Below are 19,370 nucleotides of genomic sequence, written 5' to 3'. Positions count from 1 at the left end.
CTGCACATCCATGATGTAAATGCACCTTTTTATAGATTCAAAGGTGCTCTATTGGATTGAGATCTGATGACTGGGGGCCATATTGAGATTATTTGAGCTTTGCGTGGTGCATTTTCCTGCTGCCGTGGTCACAAAGGAACAGAGGTAGGTTGCAGCATTTAAATGTTGCTCACTTGGCGGTCCAACGCATGCCAAAAAAAACATCACCTAGACCAGTGGTTCTTAACCTTGTTGGAGGTACCGAACCCCACCAGCTTCATATGCGCATTCACTGAACCCCTCTTTAGTGAAAAATAAAATGTGATTTTTTTACTGGTGCACAAAATGAGCCATGCATGTCATGGCGAAGGCTCTGCCGAACCCCTGAGACCGACTCACCGAACCCCTAGGGTTCAATCGAACCCAGGTTAAGAACCACTGACCTAGACCATTACACCACCACCCATAGCCTGAACTGTTTATACAAACTAAGATGGATCCATGTTTTCAAACCGTTTACGCTAAATGATGCATCAGAAATCAAGACTCATCAGTCTTTCAAGCTTTTGTTGCCCAGTTTTGGTTATTCTGTGCGAATTCTGGCCATTGTGATAGGAGTGGCTATCGGGGTGGTTATTACAGTCACTGCTGCCTTCCTATCAACTCTGGGCAGTTTGGGACCATTTCTCTCTGACCTAGCATCAACAAGGCATTTTCAATTGTAGAACTCACTGGATATTTTACTCTTTTTCAGACCATTCTCTGCAAATCAGAGATGATTGTGTGGAAAAGACACCAGTAGATTAGCAGTTTCTGAAATACTCAAACCAGCTTGTTTAGCATCAAAAACCACACCACATTCAAACTTATTTGAATCTCCATTCTCATGCCCAGTTTAAACTTCAACGGGTCATCTTGAAAATTTCTACGTGCCTAAATGCACTGAGATGCCTTCTTACCACTAGTTAATTAGATACTTTACTATTGAAGTGCTCAGTGAGTGTAGTTTATTGCCAGTCTGATTCTGACAGAAGACGAATGCCTTAAACTATTTCATAAGCATGTTACGTACTTATTTTACCCCTTTGGAAGGAATAAACACAACATGACTTGACCTTTTTAATGAAGAAGTCATTTCATTCAAATGAATGGAAGCAGTAGACAAAAGTTATTAAATAGAGGCGATTGCAAAGCAATCATCCAACATATTTTTGGGGAGAGAGGTTTCAGCTGAGGGTAAGGCAGCAATCTGACACTGAGCACATTTGTAAAGGTCAACACCATCGCTGTTCTCTGCGGGTGCAGAGTAGAACCATCTCAAACGTGACAGTGCAACATACTGAACAGGTTTGATAGCACTCGTACATCAAATGTGACGTGAACAAGATTGTGCATCTTCCATTTTGGACAAAAGCCTTAAGTGTGACTGCTGCCAATGTTCCCCAAACACCCATAAAAATGAACACTTTACCTAAAACCCAATAGATGACATTTTCCAACTTTAGGTCATGTTATTGAATATTGCCAAGATTTCAATATAGGTTATATAACCAGTAATTACATTTGGTGCTTGTTTATTTAGTTGCAATGTCATTCCAAAAGTTTCAGCTAAAGTGCCACCTTAAAGAAATGCACATCAGGCATCGCAAAAATGGCTGCCAGTCTTAGTTTTGTATATATGGTACGGTACACAGATTTTCATTTTAAACCATTTTTAGATAACTATCTGTAAATTAAAGTAACATCTCACCCCCCCCCAAAAAAAAATCTCCTCTGTCCTGCAGAGTTATGTATCCATCTGGAATATTTTGGTGGGATTTGCCCAACTCTGGAGATGTGTGGTGTAAAGATGTCCGTCTTTTCTTGAATATAACGGGACTAAAAGACACGTGTGCTGTCCTAAATGGGTTTTTAAAAAAATCTGAACTAAAAAACAAAAAACAAAACACTACCTACATTAAACAGCAGCCCAGATTAAATGAAATTTAGTCACATTATATTAAAGAGAAGGCAAACATTTCTGCTACACATGCCTCCAAACCTGTGCAGATGAGCCAAAAAAATAAAAAATCTAGATGGATGACATGCACAACAGACCAGAGGAAATAAATATCGAGCTTTACGGTAAACTGCACCTTTAGTATTACTCTTCCGATAGCACGTTTTGTTAAAATTATGTCTCAAACTCTGTAATTCAATTAATTCTATATGAAATTACACAATTAAACTTGTTTAATGATGGAGAATGTTGACCAGCCAGCCAATAAGAACCACTGCCAGCCCAGCTGAGTGACAGTCTGTCCTATCAGTCCACACATTAGTACTTTAGTAATCAAACGCTTGGTTGAATGTGCGTTTGTGTCCCCCTCTGTTGTTGCCGTAGCCGCCGCCGCTTCCGCCGTTCCGGAACCCGTTGCCACGGCCACCGTTTCCACCGAAACTCCTTCCCCTGCCGCCTCTGAACCCTCCTCTGTCACCACGGTTACCACTGCCAAAGCCTCTGTCACCACGGTTACTGAACTGCTTCTCCTCCAGCTCTGGCAGCTCTGTGGCCACAGTGAGCTGCCAACGGCGACCGTCCTGCCATGTTTCCTAATGGAAGAACAAGTTTGGAGACAAAGGATTTCAAACAGGACTGCCAGTCTGTTGAAATATATATTTTCACTTTTTTTCACATTTACAAGAAGTCAACTACATATGTTGAACAGATGTTGGGGTTATTGTTGTTCCCACCTGAATCTCCTTGACTTTATCAGCTGGGACGTCAAAACAAACTCCCTGTTAGAAAAACAATAAGCATGAGATGGCGAGTTTTTCAATGTCTGTGTCAAACAGACATGGTCACATATGTTCACTCATACTAACAGATGTCTCTCTGTTTACATGCTGTGGATAATTAGCTTTGTGCTTATTGTGCGACCAGAGAGACTCAATTCCCATACAACAGGACAATACATTATAAAAAAAAAAAAAAAAAAAAAGACATTTTACTCACTACTTCTCTTAATTTGCATTTTCATTTACCAGTGAGTTTCCAATTCACACTTCCATTTGCTATCATTCATGTGGCACGCTGGGGTGTGGTTTTTTCACTATTTTGCAAGAATGTACAATTTATAAGAAAGTAGAACAGTCGCTGAGCCCAGTCCTTTGTAACTGTACACACGCAGACATCCATCAACATACAACCTCTCCCCCTCTCACACAGATACCCATTATTTTACAAAGGTCTAGCATCTATGTATACACTAGCCACAGCTCACATATCTACATATTGAGTGTGTATACATACTGTTCTGCCTTTGAGGAAGGTCATTCTGTGAATGTGGTTCTCAATCTCCTCTCCTAGCTGCTCTTTGATGGTTCTCCAGGCGTAACCCAGATTATGCATCTCCTGGGAACACACCAACTGCATTGTGCTGAAACCCTGCAAAAAAACAAAAACAAAACAGAAACAACACATTAGGCAGAATTACAGTTATACATCACCTAAAGGCACAGCGCATTTCTAACTAGATGGAGGACAAGCACTATACTTAGTGGGTGGGCAGGGGCAACATGTTAGGCCTGCATGAGAACGCCCACGGGCTTTAAAACAAAGGGCAGACACAAATCTATCGTCTAGGAAAGCTGTATGCGAGGGTGAACGGTGCCTAGTACGACATAATAGCGAGTTCTGTACGCATGCATAAATAACTTACAGCATCAGAGTTGAGCAGTGACCTCTGCTCTAGACTTGTGGCTCCAGAAATGTGGGCCAGGGCAGCAGCCAGTGCATCAACTGCTCCTCTCTCCTCAATCAGCTTCTCAGCTGATGCTCTGAAGTACCCGATAGCCGCGACTGGAACAGAATCCAGAAACCTGGACACAGTATAGGAAAAGTCAACAATCAAACTCTCGCAGTCAGGAAAGATTTTTCACATTCAGTAGTGTCATGATTAAGGCAGAGGCTTCGTGGGACCACCAAGCTGCCAGTACTAAAGCATCGCCCTTGATTATTAATAACACCTTGTGGCCGACTGAATACAAGCTTTCAAATAGTAAACAATTAAAACTATTTCATACTCCTGTAACAAAATATAATTGCTTGCCCTTGGCTCTCACTCCCCTTAATTACCTACCTGACAGCATCCTTGCTTGATGACTTAATAATATCGTTGGCAGTGGGAACGCCAACTCGCCTGAATGTGATGCCCTGAAATAAGAGCAAATAAAAAATGGTTAGTTTAACAGTCACATAGGAAGGCCTCATTGTCACAGATTGTGTAAAAAGCGCCTTTATTTAGCCGGTGCCTCTTAAACACCCTCCTCCTCTACCTTTCTGTTCTTTTCCCTTTGGATCTTATCCATTTCCTTCTCACACGTAAAGAGAAAAGACTGAGTAGGACTGATTGTGTTCTTTTTTCTGATTTTTTTACAGCTTCTTTTTTTAAAAAACAAAAAGGTAAGCCCGGCACTCCTGTTTGCCCAAGTGAGCATTTCAAAAGATACCTACTGCTTTGTTTTCTACGTAGCGCAACTGGTCCTCTTCTTTTCTTTGATAGAAGCAGATGCAGACTCCAGTCCTGCCTGCACGCCCTGTACGTCCTGAACGATGGATGTATGACTCCACATCCTGAGAATAAACACAAAAAAAAACTTCAGACAAAGTAAAGATTTGAGGCTTCATCATTTTACAACATTTCTCCCTTGAAGGCATGGAATATGTCAGGTCTGTTTGTTTGTTAGCAGTGTAGCATCTGCTGTTTCCAAGATATCCTGTTCAGATTTTATGTGATGTTAGGTACCAATAACAGCTGGAGCAGAATTTATTTTAGTGAAAATCTGGTCAAAGTCATACCAAATGTGAAAAATCTACAAAACTGTTATTTTTATTGAGTCGTCAAATTATATAAACTATATACAAATAGAAATGGGTTTGGAGGACACGAGTACCTAGATCAACCTTGACAAAAATTAATTTGAATTAGTTATTAAAGTTTCACAAAAAAAGGGAAAAAAAAGAAAAAGAAAAAAAATCACACTACATATCTCTGTGTGTGTATAGCAATCATATATATCTTAAACAGCTTATAGGACCCAAAGCTTTTTTCCAATTCTACTCCACGTGTACAGATCCATAATAAAGAATATGAACAACGGAGAAGAACAAAATACACCACTTTAGTATGGAATGCTTCAAGGTCATAGGTCAAAGGTCAGACATCAGCGTGTCGTTATAAAAATCAGGCTGACTTCGGCAAGTTGTAATAAAACATTATAAAAACACCAAAGTGTTAGCAGCACCTTTGCCGTTCTGGGGCAGATGCGCTCTCCCAGTGATCTTGTTGTGTATAATCGTGTGAAAGTGTGCAGGTAACATCCATGCACCGCAACTTAATCACTCATTTTCATCCATCATCTTCACAAGTATAAAATCAACACTCTTACAATATTTAAACAAATAAATAAATATAAAAAGGCATAATTAAGGAATTCTTATAGATAACTGGAAACTCTTCTCACCTTGGGTGGAGAACACTGGACCACCAGGTCAACTTCAGGGATATCTAATCCACGGGCTGCAACATTAGTGGCAACCAGAACCTCAAAGGCGCCGTTCCTAAATCCCTTCAGCGTCATCTCTCTCTGCTTCTGGGGGATATCACCATGAAGAGACTGGGTGCTCTTAAAAAAAAAAAAAAAAAAGAAAATTACTGAGGATTTTACCAATTTAATGTGCAACACATCAGTCTGTTAAATGTGCACCATGCAAGTATGTGCATCTACCTGTTTGATGGATGCATTCATGGAAAGCTCATTGGCCTCTTTCTTTGTCTCACAGAAGACAATGGTTCTCCCATGGCTGCCACTGTACACCTGAATCACGTCGCCTATCACTGCCGCACGCTGTGACCAGTGACATGTTATGGCTAGATGCTACAGTAGAAAAAGAAACAGAGACAAATGATTCACCAGGGCGGGGGAAAGCGGGGCGTGAGAGGAGAGAGATTTTCATTAATCCAACTGGCAGGCTAAAAACTTGTACTTTATTACAACTTCACTGAAGTGGATGATGATAAATACAGCAATTTTTACTGCAAATGAACTTGCTGGGTTTTCCTGGTGGAGATGTATGCGAGCTCATTTTACAGTCCGTTACTTTAACTGGCCCTGCATGCAAGCATCTCTAAGCAATGTAAACCAAAGACCCAAGACTGCTGTAACGCTTGTTAAATTGCACCAGTCTCAGCCTCTACGTCTCCCTCCCACACAAACACACTTACTTCCACAGTTGTCGCAGCTTTCTGAGTTTTCTTGCCAATCAGGTCAATATGTTTGCAGTTGGGTCTCATGTATTTCTTTGCCACTTCATACACCCAAGGTGGGCAGGTAGCCGAAAACAAGAGAGTCTGTGGGTTGGTGTCGGCGTCTAAACAGGAGAGATGTGCACGACATTAAAATTTACATATATAACCAAACTAAAACAATTACTACTTCAGTAAACAGTCGTGTAAAAAGGAAAGGACTCTATGCAGTCCTGTGAGAAACTAAGTACACCCTTGCACCCTAGCAGATAAGAGGCTAAATAGCAGCAAGGTGCTGCTAATCACATTCACACTGGATTAACTGATCATCAGGAAGTGTGAGCACCTCTACAAAGGCAGACGTTTTGGCAGTTTGATAAACAAACTAAAACACTATCAGCTCATTTTGGCCTATATACATATTTCAACATACAAACCCAGAGATTGAACTTTACCTTTCTTATACGATGAACCCAAAATCTCTTCGACCTGTTCTGCAAAGCCCATGTCCAACATTTGGTCCACTTCATCCAAAACAACATGTTTGACTTTGGTGAGGTTGAGTTTATTGTTCTGGATGTGGTCCTTGATGCGACCGGGGGTTCCAACTAATATATCAATACCATTACGGATAGCATCAACTGGAAGGAAAAGGTTAATAAAAAGAGTTTTATTTCATAACAATATATAAAGCAAGCTGAAAACAGCAAACAGAAACTGCATTTAAAAATATTCTGACATCTACTTAAGAATCTATTTCTAGAAAAAACAGCAGTGAAGGAATGGTCTCAGTTACCCTGATTATCATCGACATTTTACAGTCACTGAAACTGAAGTCATGATTGAAGCAATCCCAGTTATTAAGTTAATTTGCAAATCCCATGAATCATACACTACAAAAAAAAAAAAAAAAGCCCATGCGCTGTTCCAGTATACAGTCCTGCCACCTTGTGTCTGCCCTGAATTACTGCAGTCAAAAGGTTAAAAGTAGTGCATTTGAGGCATTCAAGCAAAAAAGGTGGATAGAACCACAATTTTTGCTAAATTAAAATGTGTAATACATGTATAACATCCCTCTTTTCTAACTGGAACATCCAAAACTATTTGACTTAAAGAAAACTGTGTTGTTGTATGTGACATACTCTGTGGGTTGTAGGAGCTGCCTCCATAGAAACAGGCGATAGATACGCGCTTAGCGATGTCTTTGAAGTCTTTAGCAACCTGGATAGCCAACTCTCTGGTTGGAGTCAACACCAGAACCTATAGTTAAAAAATAAATAAATAAATACTCAGTCACACAGAATCACAGCGTCCATAAATATTCACTACCTCTGCTGTGTATGGGCGTGTACCTTGGGAGGACGGCCTCTGGCCATGTCCACTGAATCCTTCTGGAGCTTCTCCACCAAAGGGATAGCAAAGGAGAAAGTCTTTCCTGTTCCTGTTCGGGCTTGGGCAATTACGTCCTCTCCATCATAGACATGATTAAATGTCTTTACCTGAATGTCAAACAGATAAGAGACTCCTCGGGCTAAAAAGGGACAGTAATAGTGTGGAACACAGAGAAAGAAAGAGAATCAATGGTAATTAGTTATTAGTTAATTATTTAGCAAACCTCGAAGCACTTCAACAACTCCTATGCCCATGTTAGATTAGCCCTAGAAAGCTTGCAGAAGTCTATAAATATTCAAATAAATTCTGTAATTCTTCATTACATAAAAAGCTGAAGTCAGACTTAACAACATGACTACCCAAAACTATGACGCACCAAGCATGTCAAGAACTTTGCATGTGCCAGTGACCTTCTAATTCTGAGGCACTGTATAAAAATAAATAGAATTAAAAATAAATTAATGAAAATAGGGTAGAAAGTTCTGACATTACCTTTCAGTTTGTCAATAGTGACTTTAGAGATCCTAAAGTTGGAGAATGCACCTTCCTTCTGCTCTGGTGTCTCTTCCTAAACAAGAAAACAAAGTCAGTTTTGTTTTTAAAACCTGTAACTGAAGCCAGAAGATGTGCTGGGAAAAGCAAAAGACATTCTCTCTGCAGATCTTACCGTTTCTTTTTCGCTGTCACTGGCCGAATCTTCGCTCGACTGGGATGGTGTCTGAACCGGGGTGTTTGGGGTGGAATGTCCATTGGTTGCTGCCTCTGCAGTTGCCTTCTTTTGCTTCTTCTTGATTTTCTAATCCCATGAAAAGAAGTGGATCAAATATTACAAATATTACAGAGATCACTTTATAGGCAAAATTATTATATTCCCCTAATATAAACAGGATGTATTAATATGCCCATAAACTGTCCATTAGTTCCAAAATTAGACCTTTGGCTAAGGACAATCAACACTGACCTCTGTGTCTGTCTGTTCTTCAGTGCTCTTCTTAGTCTTCTTCTTTGATGTTTCAACACCATTGCTGTTGCCATTCATATTCATATCAGTGGCCTCATCGAGGTCTTCGTTCACTTGGTCTGCCGCAAGCTTGTCTTTTTTCTTTTTCTTTTTGGGTGCAGGAGGCTCGCAATCTGGATCCTCCTGCTCTTCCAGCTGCTGCTGCTGCTGCTTCTTCAGCTTCTTGCCCTCTTTGGTCTTGTTCTATTTTTTTTATTTTTTTTTAATTTCATTTTAAGACACAAAACAGTAAGAAATTCAGGAACCCCAAGGACTCTGTAGCTACTCAAAGTTTAAAAGTGTTCAGTTCAGTTCCTCCACACATTGTTGGCTAATGTTGTGCTTTTTGTCCTACTATCAGCAAAAACGTCATTTAGATATTGCAGTGGTTAATGTGCATCTGCTGTATCACACAACCTTTCTGCTGGCAAAATATTCAAAGACTACAGTTATTTGGGTGGTTTTTGGCATTAAAGTGGTCTGAAGCTACTTCCAGCTGCTCTCTTATTCAGTAGGGTCCACCTCAGTGGGCAGCTCTGCATGTCTGGCTGATTTTTACGCTGGATGCTCTTCCTGACAACACCAAAATAACTAGTGTCTCCTCCCTGCATCATAACAGGAATATTTTGCTTAATGTAAACCACTGGACTATGAAGCCACTTATAAAAATGAGTGACGTTGAAAACACATTAAACAAAAGACAAAACACTTCTATATGGATATCTGCGTGGTGACTGACCCCAAATATTGACATTTTATTGAATAAATTAATGACTTAATGAAATAAAAAATAAAAAAAGGAATACTACTTTAATAACCAGACATGAGCCCGCTGCTAATAAGACGGCTCCTCTCCTGCACTGCCACCCGCAGATAACATTAGCCGAACAAACTTATAATAAATCATTTCGACCAAAGAACCAGCCAAACTGTGTTTCCCAGTTTAAACGGTTGATTTATTAATCCTGACCTGAGGTTGACAATACGAACACTAATCAGCCATCCACCTTGTAAGTCTGACAAAACTTAATTCTAGGCGGCCATACAAACTTTAGCGAATTTAGTGTATTTAGCATACCAAAGTGATATTCGGCAGCACCTATAGTTATAAGTAAAGTGTTGTTTACTGTTTTACGTAGTATTTGTTTGGGGTTTTTTTTTTAGAACGTCTGGCTATAAAGTAAACAAAACTTAGTTCGTGTTTACAGCGCGGATGTATACTCCAATGTAAACAGTTTCGTCAGACCACACGATCAACTCTCAGACACATGGGCATGCCACGTGATCTTCTCTTAGCTTAGTTAAATGGCTAACACTCGCATTGTGTGCTAACATTAACTTAGCTCACCATCGGACCACGTTGCTGCTCTTCCGCTTCATTACAAAATTTAAGTTTTAAACAGCACGGGACATGAGCGCAAAAATACGTCACTGCTAAGTTCGCTACACACTGTTATCTTATCTCTCTCAGTTTTCCTAACAGTTAAGTAGAGTTAGCTGTCTGGTTAGCTAGTTAGCATGTTCAGCCACATGCTGCCAAAACATGGAGGAGCCGAGCCGCGAGTAAAACCATTTTTCTTTCTTTCCAGGTCGAGACGACCTGCTTTGCTCACCTTTAGGGTTTTAGTTTCCAAGACAGTGTCTACTTCTTCGTCCATTGCTTGATCCTCAGTTTCAAATATGATCTTTGATGGCATTTCTCTTCCCTGTTGGAAACCCTCAGCGTAGACACAGGTAAAACCCACGGGCACGCGGACGGAAAGGAACGCGCAGGGCGGCGCAACGACGCGTGTTCGCGATCCGGGTACAGAAATAGACCTCATAGACACTATATCCAGTCTCCGGATAAGCAAAAGACAAGAAAGAATATTGGTAACAATTTTCTTACGAACGTGAAATAATTACAGCAAAATCACAACGAATTATAACAATGAAAACAAAATCAAATGTTAGGTAAAAAATATTTTCGGATCTCAAGAGGGAAAACAAATCTTAGAATCAGAATCAGAATCAGAATACTTTATTGATCCCTGGGGGAAATTATTTTTTGTTACAGTGCTCCACTTTAAACCAACATTAAGACAAGACAGACAATACACTAACTAAGAATAGTACAATATATACATATATATACATACATACATACATAAGTCACTTATAAATAAATATTTGGAAAAGAAACATGTGTAGCTGTAGCAGCAAACAGTGTGTTAAGTGGATGCGTTGTACAGGGAGATGGCCACAGGCAGGAATGATTTCCTGTGTCGTTCAGTGGTGCTTTTCGGTAATCTCAGTCTCTCACTGAACGAGCTCCTGTGACTGACCAACATGTCATGGAGTGGGTGGGAGGTGTTATCCAACATTGTCTTTATCTTGGACAGCATCCGCCTCTCCGACACCACCTTGAGGGAGTCCAGCTCCATCCCCACAACATTGCTGGCCTTACGGATCAGTTTATTAAGTCTGTTGGCATCTGCGACCCTCAGCCTGCTCCCCCAGCATGCAACAGCATAGAGGATCGTACTGGCCACCACAGACTCATAGAAAATCCTCAGCATTTTCTGGCAGATGTTGAAGGACCTCAGTCGCCTCAAAAAATAGAGACGACTCTGGCCCTTCCTGTAAAGTGCTGTGGTGTTTTTAGCCCAGTCCAGTTTATTGTCAATGTGTACTCCAAGGTATTTATAGTCCTCCACAATGTCAACACTGACCCCCTGGATTGAAACAGGGGTCAAGTGTTTCCTGGTCTTCCTGAAGTCCACGATCAGTTCCTTGGTCTTTGCCACGTTGAGCTGCAGATGATTCTGCTCACACCACGTGACAAAGGAGTCGACCACAGCCCGGTACTCTGTCTCATCATCCCTGCTGATGCATCCAACCACCGCAGAGTCATCAGAAAACTTCTGAAGATGGCAGGTCTCTGTGCAGTGGCTGAAGTCTGTGGTGTAGAGGGTGAAGAGGAAGGGGGAGAGGACAGTCCCCTGTGGTGCCCCTGTGTTGCTAATCACCTTGTCAGACACACACTGTGGGAGACGTACATATTGTGGTCTTCCTGTCAGGTAATCAACAATCCAGGACACCAGAGAAGCATCCACCTGCATCGCTGCTAACTTATCACCCAGGAGGGTCGGCCTGATGGTGTTGAAAGCACTGGAAAAGTCAAAAAACATGACCCTCACAGTGCTCGCCGGCTGGTCCAGATGGGTGTAGACACGATTGAGCAGGTAGATGATGGCGTCCTCTGTTCCGAGACGAGGCTGATAAGCGAACTGAAGGGGATCCAGATGTGGTCTTACTATGGGTCGCAGCTGGTCCAGGATGAGCCTTTCCAGGGTCTTCATGATGTGGGAGGTCAGTGCCACGGGCCTGTAATCCTGGGGGCCACTGGGACGGGGCGTCTTTGGTACAGGGACGAGGCATGATGTCTTCCACATCACCGGGACCCTCTGCAGACTCAGACTCAGCATAAACAGTTTATGAAAGACTCCACACAGCTGGGGGGCACAGGCCTTGAGGACGAGGGGACTCACTCCGTCTGGTCCAGCAGACTTGCCTGAGTGAAGTCTCCTCATTTGCATCTCAACCTGGTATTGAGTGAAGGTGATGGGTGGGGGAGGGGTGTCAGGAATCTCACAGGAGGCAACATGTGAAGAGAGAGGCTGGCACAGTGGTGTGGCTCTGGATTCCAGGCTGACTGCAGGTGAGGTTGTGGGGGTGGGAGCAGACACTGTGGTGTCGAATCTATTGAAAAACAGATTCAACTCGTCGGCTCTATTCTCACCTCCCTCAGCTCCCCTGCTGTTGGTTGGCCTGAATCCAGTGATGGTCTTCATGCCCCTCCACACCTCTCTCATGCTGTTCTGCTGGAGTTTCCACTCCAGCTTCCTCCTGTAATTGTCCTTAGCCTCTCTGATCTTGTCCTTAGAATCAAGTAACTGAAATGGTGAAAAAAGTAGCCAAACAGCCCTAACAGTATTTAATTGAATTTAATCACAACCACATCAACATACTTCATATAGAGTCTGTAGTAGTTTCACATTGTACACTGTCTATTAAGCCTATCAGTATTTTTATTCGTCTTTAGGCATGAAAAGATGAATAAAAATACTGATTGAGGTTGTCATAATTCATGCATGATGGGGTTAAATAACAATAATTGCAATGAAACACGTCATACATCTATAGTAATATTAAATAACCAGTGGGTGGCAGGGTATGGAGTTACACATCAGTGTCCAGTGTAGTGGTTTATGTCCAAGTATACCATCAACACTGACACAAATGCAAGAAAACATCCTTTGAATAGCTGTCCACTGTAGTGACCACTATGCGTGAAAGGGTTAATGGCTGATAACAAGTAAACAGGTTAAAGGACTTGTCACATAATGATCCAATGCAGCTCATTTTGTTTTACTACAACATTCATGTATGTTCTGTAAAGCCAATCCCTCGTTTTGTCGCCTCTACAAACAATATTTATTATAAAATTGGGTTTGGAAAGTGAAGTCTTATTTTTTGCAAATGCTGAATTTATTTAACAGCAAGCAGGAGGTGACAGCCCTGGTTGCAAAAGCCAAGACGGTTTTTATAAAGTAATAAAGTAATAACTTCTACCTTCGGCTATAACTTCAGTTTAACTATAGTTAAAGTCTTCTTAAGTGGAGCATGTGCAAGTTATGATCCTGTTTAGGGTAAAACAGACAATAAAACAGGGGGTTTTTTAGGACATGACAACTTTGTCATTGAGAGATTGCTACTCCTGGGCAAAGAAAATAATGAAAATGAAAATAATTATAAATTGAAGGAAAGATGTGAAGGAGAATTAATAATTAGGCTCCTTAGGAAAAGAAAACTGTGGCGCTCAAAAATGCACACTACCCGCACATATGGGCCTGCTGTGTTCAAAGACCAGTTTTGTGAAGAGGAACTACAAAAATCAAATCCTCAAGATCATTATTCAGCTCCACTGTTTTGAAGAGCTAAATAAATATGGATATCTCAGTGGAAAATAAAACTTCTTTGCTGAGGTTGACATAAAAAAAAAGACAAAAACTTGGTTGTTACAACAGTGAAGCAAGTATAAGTCATTTTTTGTCTTCAACTTTCAGTTTATTTAAATATAGCCATCTTTTTGATCAGTATTATGGTACAGACTGTTTCACACAGAGTAATCACCTTATTCCAAGCAGATTTTAAGATGCTAGTATACTGTTCACAGATTGCATGTTTGTCTAACAAATGTTTACATTTTCAAAAGATATATTTTAACATTTTGTACAGCTTTTTTTTATCCCTACTGGGAGAATATCCTGTGTCCTGGTATGCAGGGTTAACCCACTGTGTGTTCTTGCACTGGAAGGAGAAACCGGAGTAATCATGTGGAGATTATATAAACAGAAGGACCTTCCGTGGTTCTGAAGCAGAAAAAGCAGCAGTAATTTACACTTTGATTTGCATTGCTTGCCAGTCATTTGTCACTTTGCTTTGTATGAACAATTACAATAGAGAGAAGAGGCCATTTTTGAAGATTAATTGTGACCTCTTACAAGTGTGATGAATAAAATGGTGAAAGACAAGCACTTATTTGTCAATTCTTTATCAGAGAAATTTTCACTACACCAGTATCGTGTTGCCAGAAACTACAGGATCCAGTCAAGAGTCCACTGGCAGAGATACCCAGTTTTACAGAGGCAGTTTTTAATGTTCTAGAAAATCAGATGCAGAAGGCCTTTATATATCCTCTCTTGGTCTCACAGTGCGCTCAGTTAAATATTTAAATTGACTTCTGGACCATCAGTTTTAAGAGATGCACTCTGAAAAAAAGAATAAAACTGCAGTAGTTTTCTTCTCTGTGCATTTTATTCCTATGGCTTTGTCCGTCTTATTTCATGCAGCTTCTTTATGACAATACCAACAAACTGAGGTCCCACTTAACTTAGTTTAGTCTATGTTAACCTGTGCTTTTAAAGGTGAGAAGAGGTGCAGTTCGATCTGACAGTACCCTAAAAAATAACCACAGACTTGACATGTTTCCTAGCAGAGCTAGAGCCAACAGTTTGATCGGGTTTGGTTTTCTTCTCATTTTGGGGGAGTGTTGGGGGAAAACTCTGCAAAAGACCCAGGAGAAATAAAGACACAATGAGACAAAGTTACTTTCTTTATCAAACGTGTACACGGGTGAGCTGCGAAGAACAACTCACCCCATGCACAGTGGCTTAGTAATTTTTATAGGCACAGAGCACAGAGACAGTGAGAACAGGATAACAAATAATAAACAGATAAAATAAAACAACTCCATATATGGTGCTAGTCTCGTCAGCAGAGAGCTAGGGAAGATAAAACAATCTAAAACAATATGTCCCAGAAACAAGATGTGTTTGCTGGGAAAGTCTAAAAAGATAATTCTAAACTAATCTAACCATAGGCAGAGGGCAGACAAAAGGCATCTTTGTACATTTAAAAGAAGGTAAAGAAAACATAGAATCATTTTTCCTGTAACATTCCCTCCTGTTTTAACTTATTTTAAATGTATACAACAATTGTCTGTGAAGGTTATTTATTAAGTATCTTAAGCAATTTTTTAATTTTCAAAATGTCAGCATAGCAGAAATGGAAGTCATTTGGTCTAAAGAATAAAACAAAAGAAAATAATAAAAAGAAAAACATAGTAAATGAAAATCATAGTAAATGAAATAACAAGTGGAATAAACAAGAAAAAATAATAAAACTAAAACTACAAAAAATAAAGGATAAAAACCTTATATTTTAAAACGAAAACTACAGAAAATAAAAGGATGAAAACTAAAATGAAAACTTTGTATTTAAAAATGATGAAAACCTAATATGTAAAATGAAAACTTCAAAAAAATAAAAGGATGAAAACCTGCATAACCTACTAATGTTTTAATCAGTGCGTGATCACTTGACAAGTCATTTTTAATCACCACGTCATTCATTAGCAGTTATTACAAGTTCTCCTCTAACAGAATTGCAACGGGATGCTGGTCTTCTTCAGGCACGGCAACATAAGCAGTCATTGTAGTTGTTATCATCTTTGAAATCATTACTCTTAGGCATGGCAACACACACAACACTAATATGAGCAGTGCTATCATGATGAGACCTAGAAGGAAAAATGGCTTTGCTACAGCAGCCAGCCATGAACCGCTGAACAGCCAGTCCAGCCAGCCTTGTGCTGTAGCTGCTCCAGGTGTGTGGTCAGTGACATATTTTTGCAGAGCGGTCAAATTCTGCAAAGCTTCATAAATGTCTCCTCCAGTTTCGTATCCATCAGGGATAAAAGTGCAACATGTTTCCCCGATCAGCTTGCAAACTCCTCCTTGTGATGCTGTTAGCAGGTCTAGTGTCAGTCTGTTCTGCAGCACCATCGTTCTGATGGCCTGCTGTTCTCCTGCTAAGGCGGTTCCCAGGGTCTTAGTCAAGTTGATGTGTCGTAGCAGAGCATATCGGTTGATTTCCACATGATCCCGCACCTCGGCAACTCCAATGCCGGGGATCAAGCTCTGTAAGAATTTCACTCCTCCTCCCCAGATGCGAAACTCTCCCGGCACTCCAGTGTCCACTGTAATGCCGAAAGAATTGGGTGAGGCGATGTCCACTTCACGTCTCTGTCGGCTGCTTGGGTGATGTGCAACACTTTGCATGAAGAAGACGTGATCTGATAATTGCACCAGGGTGCACAGACCCCCCCAACCTTCAGGGAGTGACAGATAAGCCTTATTGCCACATAGGAAGTACCAGTCAGCCAAAACTCTGGTTCCTCTACAGCTGGGTGCCGTCCGTGCACATCCTGTCTGGTACTGAGTCTTTGTTTGTAGTGGCATTCGGTAGCTGTAGTCGGAGCAACAGTTGAGGCTCATCAGCGTCGTGTTACTGGCACAGGTGGCGTTGATTGAACAGGCCATACACTTCCTCTCGTTCCTTGGTGGGCAGAAAGTGTATATGTACTTACATAGGTGAGTAGGCAGCTCCCCCACTGCCCACGATCCATTGTTCATCACACATACTGGCATGTGTGATGCGTTCAGTTTGTTCAGTAGAATTACATCAGGCAGCGGGTCTGAGACTTGGGGCCAGGTCAGTAGGTAGGTCTGTCCGGAACAGTTCACATTTGTGGGTGATGATGACCTCCAGGTTGCTTTCGCTGGGATGCTGTAGTTGGCTTTGGACCAAAGAGTACCATAGCCTGGATGTGTTGCCAGGCCCAACAGGCACCAACTGCGATCTTCAGGTATGCTGTACGGCCACAGGCCAGACGTCTGTGAGGATAGGGGCATATGGGTACATGCATAGCAGTCAGTTTTGTTATTCAAGTGAGCTGTAGTGTTCATAAACTGCCACCAGAAGTTAGTGGCGTAGCCATGGGGAAACTTGGTGTACTTTCCTTTGTCATACAGTGTCTGCCTCTTCTCCATATAGCGTGACTTGTTGTCCCTCACGGAAGCAAAGGTGAGGAGCCCGGCCATGGTCAGGGCTGCTGCAGTTGTTAAGAGCCACCACCTCATGACGACGGGACACACCCTCCTGTCGCGAGTAGACCCCCCGGCCAGGAAAGCTGACCCCTCCACCGGGCGAGATCACAACAAGTGGGCAAGCCTGCCGTCAGCTGTGTTTAGATGGCTTCACTGACTCGCCTGCAGTGACTCTGATGGATCCAGGATGGTCGTTCCGCAATTTTGCAAGCGGTCGGTGTAGTGAGGAGGACTTGGTATGGCCCCTCCCACCTGGGTGTGCTCCAGTTTTTCCTTTGGAGCACCTTGATCAGAACCCAGTCACCAGGCTTTAGTCTGCAAGACACTGGAGAAACATCATCAGGTTGTTGATTATGTACAATGATCTCTTTGTTTTCTAACAGCTTAGACATCCATTCTGCTAATGTGTTTTCTCTGATTGCTTTGTCTATTGGTTGACTGGTGATTGGCAGTGGGAACGGCCTGCCATGAATGATTTCAAATGGAGTTAGTTTATGGGAGCCTTGCGTTAAGCGCATCCACATTTTCACTAAACCCAAACATTCAGGCCACGGCCTTCCTGTTTCTGCCATGCATTTCCTGAGCCTTTGTTTTATAGTGCCGTTAGTTCTCTCTACAAGGCCTGCGCTCTGAGGGTGATAAGCACAGTGGTGTTTTATGCTGAAACCGAGTGCTTCAGAGACCTTAGTGATGACATCATTTACAAAATGAGTGCCGTTGTCTGATCGTATCAAAGCTGGAATGCCATATGTGGGTATGAAGTGATTGCACAGGCATTTTGCTACTGAAATTGCATCTGCCTTTTTCACTGGATAGATTTCCGGCCACTTTGAGAACACATCTATAACCACTAGGGCGTATTTCGACCCTTGACATTCGCTTAGCTTTATAGTGTAGAAATGAGAGTTGACAATACAGGTCATTCCCCCCGATGACAAATGCGTACAGCCATGAGTCACTAATGCCGCCATTTTGTGGAGGAATTTTGGCAACACTGGCTTGCCATAACACATCATTAAGTCGTTTGTCAGAACTGCACCGTGTTTTAGCCATTTTGCCTGCTCTGCTGTGCTTGCTGCTTTTGTTCATTTTTCAACACATCCAGTGGAATCTGATGTGTGTTTACTGCCATCAATGTGATGTTTGTGTTTTGTGCCGCCTATTTTGCTGCTCTGTCAGCAAAATTGTTGCCTGTAGTAATGAAAGAGTCAGTAGGCTTTGTAAGAGGTTGGCATGCTGAACCGGTTTTCCAGTTGGTGTAATCATTCCTCTGTTATGCCAAATTTTTTGCAAAATGATGTACAGCAGAGAAAACATACTGGCTGTCTGTATGTATATTTATTAGTTTGTCTTTGTGTATTTCACTTTCGCGTATCACAGCTATCAGCTCAGCGCTCTGTGCAGAACATGAAGAAGAGAGTGGTTTTGCTTCTATTATTTTACTATCTGTGGTTACTGCGTAACCTACACAATTTCGGCCTGTGCTGTAAGGTCAAATAAGTTCTTAAGTGGCTGCCTCAAAACTGTTTTGCATTATTTCTCTGTGGCCTACTCCTACAATCTCGTGTGAAGTGACCTTCCTCTCCACGGTTCTAGCAGGCGTTGTCTCTATGTTATCTGCTGTGTCTGCGTGGCTGTCTGCAGCCTTGGTGTTTATGACTTTGCTCGCCTCTCTGTTCCTGATAGCCACCTGCGGATTAGTGTTTTAGTCTGCTGTCAACACGTCAGCCTTATTTTTAAGTTACAGAATGCTTCTTCTTTTTTTTCTTGGTTTGGGAGAATAGATGCAACACTACATTTTCACTTAAGGCAATTTTAAATAATTTCTAGTTTTTCAAACAATTCATGGATCTCACACATTTCAAACTTTCAAGTTAGGGTTGTTTCCCATTTATACAAATATATATATATTTAACTTTGCATTGCTCACAGCTCATAGCTCACAGCTCTAAACCTAGGCATTTTTCAATCATATGCCTAATCACTATGTGTCACTGTGATTCTCAAGTATTGTCACAAGTTCGTTTAAATTCGTTTCCAAAACCAACAAAATAATCAAACAAAAACAAAAAACATAAACGTGTCAGGACACAAAAGAAAAAGAAAAATGCTGCCACCCGAACAAGGCAGAAGTCTGCATATGTTGGCTTTTAATAGCATGCAGCTTGTAACATGGTAGACTAATGTGCCTGTGTTAATTCAGCTCCATATTATTGTGTG

At 41.4% G+C, this 19,370-nt stretch overlaps 1 protein-coding gene across 1 annotated transcript; it reads right to left on the bottom strand.

The window, feature by feature from the left end:
* Nucleotides 1-1,085: 1,085 nt before the first annotated feature.
* On the bottom strand, nt 1,086-10,481 carry ddx21 (DEAD (Asp-Glu-Ala-Asp) box helicase 21). Its single transcript, XM_085268016.1, has 16 exons — nt 10,272-10,481; nt 8,620-8,862; nt 8,326-8,454; nt 8,151-8,226; nt 7,619-7,797; nt 7,409-7,526; nt 6,722-6,907; nt 6,246-6,391; nt 5,749-5,898; nt 5,485-5,646; nt 4,475-4,594; nt 4,101-4,174; nt 3,681-3,840; nt 3,272-3,406; nt 2,713-2,757; nt 1,086-2,571 (listed from the first exon to the last, which is right to left on the bottom strand). Exons 1-16 carry the CDS (start codon nt 10,479-10,481, stop codon nt 2,305-2,307), a joined length of 2,400 nt encoding a protein of 799 aa, XP_085124142.1. The 3' UTR covers nt 1,086-2,304.
* Nucleotides 10,482-19,370: the final 8,889 nt, after the last annotated feature.

The sequence above is a fragment of the Mchenga conophoros genome, linkage group LG1 (assembly GCF_057382185.1).
Source record: "Mchenga conophoros isolate Kocher_MC1m ecotype Shallow Benthic linkage group LG1, M_conophoros_male_GT1.1, whole genome shotgun sequence".
NCBI lineage: Eukaryota > Metazoa > Chordata > Actinopteri > Cichliformes > Cichlidae > Mchenga > Mchenga conophoros.
This window is presented reverse-complemented; position numbering and strand designations above follow the sequence as displayed.